Genomic DNA, 8055 nt, shown 5'->3' with positions numbered 1-8055 from the left:
CTTAGACAGAGGCTAGTTTGGGGGTCAAATAATCTGCAGAAAAAGGAAAAAAAAATCAAATTGCTATGAAAATAACAAACTAGATGGAAGAAAGACCGAACATACTATTTGTCTGTTTCGAGACAATTTCATTCTTTCATAAAAATATTCTCTAGCTTTGCTGCTCTGGTACATCAATCCTGAGTACTCGAACTTTCGACTTATAATGATATTCCTTCAGATAGAGCTTCACTGAGGGAGGGATGGGAAGTGCATCGATACCATCGTACGTTGTGGAGTTACAAATAACCGTTCGACAGATATGCTGGAGAGAGAAAGGAAAAGTCCTGTTTAGAGGAGTGGACAAAAGCGGTTCAAAGAACATACAGGAACTCGGATCTTTGTAATGCTCTAGGAGCCCCGTGATGTCAGGAGAATGGAAGACACAAGGATCATGGGCATCAAAGCTGAAGTTGTGGTTCCACTGCTCTATCCGCGCGTGGAGGGACCGACTGTAGCGCCTGAAGCTCACAGAAAACAAATAGTCTTCTTGGGCAGAATCTCGTAACAAAAATGTTCCCTCTGGTTTTCCTTCCAGCAGGGCCTCAGCTGCGTATTTATCCATGACTCCCCAGTAGCAGGGATTGTTATTGATCTGGAGGAGGTCTGGGACCAGGCAGTGGACATAATCGATCTGCGTATGGTATTTGGGAGGCGTTTCCATCCTTAGCAGCTCATCATCCGTTTCCCATTTGGGCTTGTTTCTTTTTCTAGAACTTGTGCACAGTGTTATGACTTCGTCGTCGGAGTCCATATCGCTCTCATCTTTACTGCTCCTCCCCACCTTACCCGTGGCCAACTCACACCTCGAATCGCCCCTCGAGGAACCGCTGTCGGTGAAGTCGCAGGACTGAGAGGGAGAGTCCGCTCCCCCGTTGGCAAGCTCATCGTCTCGCAGCTGATCCTCCCGTCGGAGTCCATATCGCTCTCATCTTTACTGCTCCTCCCCACCTTACCCGTGGCCAACTCACACCTCGAATCGCCCCTCGAGGAACCGCTGTCGGTGAAGTCGCAGGACTGAGAGGGAGAGTCCGCTCCCCCGTTGGCAAGCTCGTCGTCTCGCAGCTGATCCTCCCTTTCCTCATGCTGGGATAAATCAGCAATTATCCAGTCTTCCGCTTTCGGACTTATAGGGGCCGTATGTCTTTTGATCAAGTGCCACCGAAAAGCCAGCTCTGAGCGGGGAGGGAAAGGACACTTATCCAGCATTAACTCGCTGATATGAATTTTTCTCTTCGATGGCAGTCCCGAGGCGTGCCGGCTGCTGCAGTTCTTGATGGGGAAGCACTGCCCCACGGCGTCTTGCAGCTTCTGTTTGAGAGAGCGGCCTAAAAACCTGTGGCCGCAGGAACGGTCCAGATCCAGCTCGATAGAGGAGCAGCTGCATTTCCTCTCCTGGCTCCTTAAACTGCTCCCTGATCTTCCTGCAGCGCTTGCTGTTTCAGCATCAGAACCCTGCTCGCTCTTCTTGGACCAGGAGAGCTTCTTGCCGCTCCAGACGTAACCATCCTTTCTGTCCGCGCTCCTGCTCCGGCTGCTTTTGGGTCTCACATCCGCGTTTTTAAGGTTACTGTCCTTATTTTCTGCCATTTTGACAGCTTGGCTTCACGGGTTGCCAGAAAGCGCGCGGTGTTTCTTGTAGGGGTTTGTTGTTTTTTTTTTTTCTTTTTTACATACGGAAGCTTCCTCGAGGCACTTTCTGGAAATATCTAAGGAAAAAGAAAAGAAAGCCAAGTTAACAGTTACGCACGCACACAGCACAACAGCAACGCAGGTGTAGACAGGACAACAGTGACAATTAAGTGCTAATCATGTAAAAATAATACGATCCAGCTGAATTCACTGGTAGACCCCATAAATACCGGCCTGATGCCAGACAAGGCTCTCTTAACCCTTCCTTGGGAAAAGCATCCTCCAGAATAAACCATCTGAGGTGGTTTTAGGGGATCCATTCTGACCACGCAGCAGAAGAGGCAGGTTGAGGTGTTGACAATCCTACAGTGCTAGGGTCTGTTTTAAGGGGAAGCACTTCACGTGGCAGGTGATGCTGCTTTAGCTGTTTATTGAGCAAATTCTGCATCTCTTCCAAATAACCTTTCAAGAAGGAATGAGGGAGGAACAGAAACAACTAGGTCACAGCACAAAGAGCTACTGTACCTAGATGATATGCCTGTTTGCTACTAATCCACAGGGTGGGATGCCAGAGATCTGTTTCTTAACTGACACTTTTGGGTCACTTTCTGGATTTAAAAAAAAAAATTAAAAAATTATATCAGTCACCTTTTGGGTCACTTTCTGGATTTAAAAAAAAAAAATAAAAAAATTATATCAGTCATAGATTCTGTCAATTTCTGAAAGCTGTTTTCCTCTGCCTTTTAAAACTGAGCTAGAAAATACTGAGCCCCTAAGGGATTGAAATATCTGGGGCTTTACATACTGAAAAGGATTAAACCAAATCCAGTCCCTCACTAAAAGCAATTTTAAAAGGCCGTGAAAGATGGAACTGCTTATTACTCATTAGAGAAGAAAGTTTACATTATTAAAATCAGTATTGCTCTGAGACCTACGGTTGCTGATTTCATTCTCTTTTGTTTCCGAAAGTGTATTGAATTCTCAAATAGATAAGAGGTTTCCTTTTGAATGTCGTGCTTTGAAAAAGGAAAAAAAAATATATTAAAAAATCCTCCTTTGATTACTGAGTTGAAAGTAGAGCAGAATTTTTTCAAGATACATAGATAGCACTGTGTTACGTATGCTACACTCTCCCGAGGCATGGCAGAATGTGGAAATACTTCCCAGCACGTACCATGAGGCTTTGGCACCAAAAGGATGTACAGCTCCTCTATTCCGCTGCTTTTTTTTTTGGCTGTCAATTTTTTTTTTGTTTCTTCTTTTTTTTTTTTAAAAAAAACCTAATTGATGGGGTAAATATTAAGCAAGAAAAAAAGAAAAGGGCATCCACTTCCTCCTCTCTCCATTCAATCCATTCTCATCAGTGGGATTAGCCAGCGTGACACAACCTCTCTGCCGTCCCCCGGGGCTGCGCAGGCTGAGCTCCAGCCTCTGCTTTCAGTAAAAGCAGCAGATCCCTGTGCCAAAAGGCTTACGTGGGATCCACGGGCCAAACGCAGCCCAGACAGAACTCTCACCCAGGAATTTTTTGACGTTGCGTTCCTTACTTACAACCCACAGACCTGGGGGAAAAAAAAAAAAAGGAGGGCAAGGGAGGAGATGGAGAAACGTGGAGCGAGGGTAAGACAGGTAAAATATTGCAAATAAGTGGGGGAAAATAATGGTATTAGAGCAATCTGGATGAATGGCACCTCATTGGTACAAAGCGGAATCAGAGAAGGGGGTTCACATTCCAGCAATTACAGACTAAATACTGAAATAGATTTATTTTTCTTCTCTCAGGATTCTGCAAACCACTTCTCTGGTGAAAATGCTGCAGGATGCAATGCAGGTAGGGGAAAGGCAACGTTTGTATATGAGACCCGAAACACCTTTGTTTAGACCAAGATTCATTGATTGCTTTTGCAACACTTGTATTTTCCATCCAGAAACAAACTAAATTGCTTCTTTTCCTCTTTTTCAGTTGTGGAGAAAATTCAGTGCACCAATCTCATTTACCCTGGTTATAATCTGAAGACAAAAAGTTATTCTAGATTCATCCTGTGGTAAAATGCATTAACTCTCTATAAATGGGATTTTTAATTGGACAGAGAGGCATCATTGAGGTTGCAAAGTCAAGTACATAAAAACTAAGATACGACAGTTTTGAAAAACTTAGTTATCTCATTCTGCATATCCAGCCCATATACAAAATAAGAATATAGAGATATATGGGCTTTTAATTAAAAACAGCAAAACATACCAAACCCAGAAGCTCTGAAAACGCCTGTTATCTCCTAACTTCAGCCTTGCAACTGAAATAATTCCAGTGTTTTACGTTTATTTCTGGATGGTTGTTGCATTTAACTGTAAAGCCAGCCTTCTACTTTGTACCTTTCTCCCATGGTGAATCGCTAGTGGTACCTGAACCCTGAAGTGGAGAAAGAGCACGTGATGCTGTGCGACACGCACCATTAGCCAGCGGCACGGAGAGCTCTTTCCCTGGGGTCTGAAGGCTGCTGGAGCCCAGGCGCCAATTCTGCCACGTCAGAGCACTAATTGTTAATCAGACATAACGCCGGGGCCGCAAAAAGAGCAACGGAACAAACGGAGAAAAAGGGATGTCGTCCTACTAAAGCCAGGTTTGGACTCGACCTTGCCAAGGCAGAAATAAAAGGTGGTTTTGGGTGGTCGGGTTGCAATTCGGGAGACAAAACGGGGACCGAAAATAATTCGGGTGTGGGAATGAAAAGGGCATAAAGGGCAGCGAGGTGGTCAGTGCTGCATCACTGCTCCAGGCTATCCACCTAAACCAGCTACTCCTTGCACTGCAAACGGCCGAGGGAAACGCCGTGCATCCATTAACGGAGAGAGCGGGAGAGGAGGATGGGGACAAAAGAGAGGGAAGCCAGAGTGTACTTTTCCCTACAGGGCAAGGTTAAATGGAGGAGCCCAGCGCTGCGCCGCTTACGCGCCTCGGTTCCGAGATCCCTTTGGTAGATATATTTAGCTTCCTGCCTACAAAAGCCGCCTTCTACAGGGGGATACCTTGGGCATCTCAAAACCAGGCAGATTGGACAAAACCTTTCCACTTTAAAAAGCTTCCCCCTAAGCCAATGGCAAAGGGGAGAGCAACACGCAGGGATAAAGCTGAGTTCACTCGGGGCCACAGGATCCGGCTTGTAGTTCAAGGTTATCCAACGCTGTCAGGGCTCACAGTCCCCGAGGACACGCAGAGCCCTGGGTGGGTTTTGTTGTTGTTTTTACAATGTGCACAGCTCCCTCCTTCAGAGGCCACGTCCCTCGCCGGGCTGCAGGGGCAGGGGGTGCAGGCGGCTGCACAAGATGCTTTTTCTTTCAGGCGCTGATGCCTCAACACCAAAACTTCAAGCCCAAACTAAAAGCAATGTCTAGCAGTTCTCTGGAGGCATTACCAACTCTACCTCCTAGCCAGGGGTAGGCTGCAATCAACAACTGAGAGAAGACAGTTGCAGCCTCACCATGTGTCTAATTAAATCAGTAGCAAACACCCAATAACTCCAACGGGAGAATCAAAACCATAAGCGTAGACAGACCTTTTAAAAATTTATTTAATAGATACTGAATTGCTTTCACTAGATATTTATGTCCTGAGCTGCCAGACCCTTGCCTCCAGCCCAGTACCTCCAAATCTTCTTCATCAAGCTGCTTCCCTTTTGGTGTAACAAAGCAGCAAAATCCTGAATGTAAGATGAGCAAAGCACCGTCTGAAGCAGACACGGGGGTCTCCAGCCCACCTTCTCCCCCCTGGCTCGGGGAGGCACAGCATGGTCCAGCCACGTCCCAAAAACCTCCGGGGATGGAGGTGCCACCACCTCTCCAGTGCTCCCAGTCTGCACGGCCCTTCCAGGAAATACTTTGCAAGTTTTCTGTCCAAGCAGACAAAAGCCAAAGCATCGCTGTGTTACGCCTCTAATTAAACATGAAAAGGAGATTCGCACAAAGAACAATAAATCAATTTTGGAACTGTTACAGAAGTCGATATTCAGGATTTTATCAGCTCTAGAAGAGAGAGAAGAGCAAGCCAGAATAAACTGGAGTACTTATTCTTTTTTTCTTTCAACTTACATAAAAGTTATTTGAAAAAATTCTCACCGGTCACATGGTGTTTTCATTAATTTTGCCCAATTAGATTTTGGCCACAAGACGGCATTTTAAAACCTGACCTTCCATTGAAGTTGAGCTGTTACTGACTTATTTTGGAGAAAAGCCCAACCTATTAAGGATAACATTAAGTCTCAATTCCTCCGTCTTAACTCATTTTTCTTCAGTTTTGACTATGTTTATTTTGATTTATGATACCATCCAAAAATACCTACGCTTGGCCGCAGAGGCCTTTCCAGCAAATTAAAGCAATTATCACACAGAGAGAGAGAAGAAAGTGACCATTTAAGGATACCAACGATAACCTACAACGCTTCTTAGCTGGAAATATCCTTAATTTGTCCTGGCTCTGTGTAACCCCAGAAATATAGGAGGATAAACAACACTGGGGCTATTTTATTCTCACCCAGGAGGTGGAAGCGATCTGGAAGCAGGTGCCAAAAGGTGAGGGCTGCTCGGATCTCCAGCTTTAATGAAACTCTGCTCGTGTGCCTGAAGGAGAGACGCAGGCAGCGCTTGGCAGAGTGCAGCAGCAGCAGCACTAAATCAGTGGAAGCTTGATGGTCCATGACCAACACTTCGTGCTCCACCCAGAAACCCATGAGGAGAGCGAGCAGCTCCGCTGGCAGCCTCTTACACACCTCTTCATCAACCCAGCAGCAGGTTGAGTTCCTGACTGGATTGAAAGGATAACCTCGCATTCCACGCCGTGCCGCTTCGCCTGTGACAAAGCCAAGTGACCCTGGGATCCCTCAACATCCCCCTCCCCAGAAAAATCCTCCCTCCCCACCCCAGTTTTCCTATGCTGTTCTAAGAGTTACGCCAGCAGGCAGCACCTCCAGACAATCAATTTGGTCGTTATATAGAACTGAAATTAGAACAGCTTTTATACTGTGAAATATTTCAGGTGCGGTGCGTGTTAAGAGTTTCCGCGCATTAAAATAATAAATAAAAATAATGGCAGCTGACATGCATTTGCCTCCGTCCCGGGTTGCAATAAGGCTGCTGTAAGAATAGCTTGGGCTTCCCACTCATCTGATAAGCACTTCGGCTTGAAACGTTTTGCTAGAACACGTTACCCTCACCAGAAATCACGATTTACTGAAACATGTCAGGATTACACCCATGGAAAACATGTCTCTCCGCACGGCTTCCACAAGGTTTAATAATGAAATCTGGGCTTTTTTTTCTTGTTTGTTTGTTTGGTTTTTTTCTTAAAGAAGCGTGCCTGCTTTGTAATCCTGTCACTTACTCATTCATGAAAGTACCAAGAGTGTGGCTGTTAGAGAGAGCCCCACCGCATTTCCAATGGAAATAAATCACTCTGCTCACCCCAATCACCCGTAACTCCCAAGATAAAAGGGGTCTGCCTGGAAGCAATTTTTTCTTAGAAGCAGGAATAACCCGGGCCAGATCATTAAAGCCATACATAATGGTAACACAGAGAACTCTGATTTTTTTTTTTCCTCCCTATTTCAGGTATGTCGAGGTCTAACATTTTTTTTTTGCCCTTCAAGAAATAAACCACGACGTTTTCTTCTTATTTTTTTCTTCCTGGCGCAGGAGAGCTTAATGATTTTTGCAACGCCATCGCTACCTGCCCGACTACAACTGCATCCAGCACGGGCATCGGGGTGGCTATAATTACGGAGTAATTCCCTAATTACCGTAACGATCGCCAAATGGGCTTGATCCTGCTTTGCTCGGGCGCCCGAGAGGGCTCCCCAGCCCCCCCCCCGACCCCGCTCTCAGGGGGATTTGGGATAAACCCCTCGTTTCCTTGCCATTCTGGAGGGATTGCCATTAAACAGACGGAGGTAAGTATATAGAATAAACACATACACACTCTATACGTTGAGATATGTACAGGGGGAATGCACCCACGCGCAGTTTTCCACAGGAAAAGCGAGCCCCCCCACGGAGGACGGAGCCTCCCCCCGCTGACCGGGCCGCTGACACCGCCTCAGCCCTCCCGGCTCTCCCCGACCCCCACTTACGATGGGCCGATGGCGCTGCCCTTCCCCCGGGGGGAAGGAAGCTTCTCCCTCAGCGGCCGGGCAGGGCCGCCTGACCCTCCGTGCAGGAGGAGGAGGAGGAGGAAGAAGGGAGAAGAAGGCCGTCGGTGTGCGGGCAGTCGGAGCGAGGCGGCGCGGAGCCCGGCTCCCCTCAGCCACCGGAGCGGAGTCGCTGTGAGGCGGCCGCGCCTCCCTCCACCTCCACCGCCGCCGCCATCCTGGCTCTCCCGGCCGGCCGGGGCCAGCC

At 47.1% G+C, this 8055-nt stretch overlaps 1 protein-coding gene across 1 annotated transcript; it reads right to left on the bottom strand.

Moving 5' to 3' along the window:
• Positions 1-8031, bottom strand: SOCS4 (suppressor of cytokine signaling 4). The gene is made up of 3 exons (XM_014947086.1): positions 7791-8031; positions 1013-1748; positions 1-845 (listed from the first exon to the last, which is right to left on the bottom strand). Exons 2-3 carry the CDS (start codon positions 1627-1629, stop codon positions 152-154), a joined length of 1311 nt encoding a protein of 436 aa, XP_014802572.1. The 5' UTR covers positions 1630-1748; positions 7791-8031; the 3' UTR covers positions 1-151.
• Positions 8032-8055: the final 24 nt, after the last annotated feature.

The sequence above is a fragment of the Calidris pugnax genome, unplaced genomic scaffold, assembly GCF_001431845.1.
Source record: "Calidris pugnax isolate Ruff unplaced genomic scaffold, ASM143184v1 scaffold127, whole genome shotgun sequence".
In the NCBI taxonomy this organism is placed as follows: Eukaryota; Metazoa; Chordata; class Aves; order Charadriiformes; family Scolopacidae; genus Calidris; species Calidris pugnax.
Note: the sequence above shows the minus strand (reverse complement) of the source record. Positions and strands in the feature narration are given on the sequence as shown.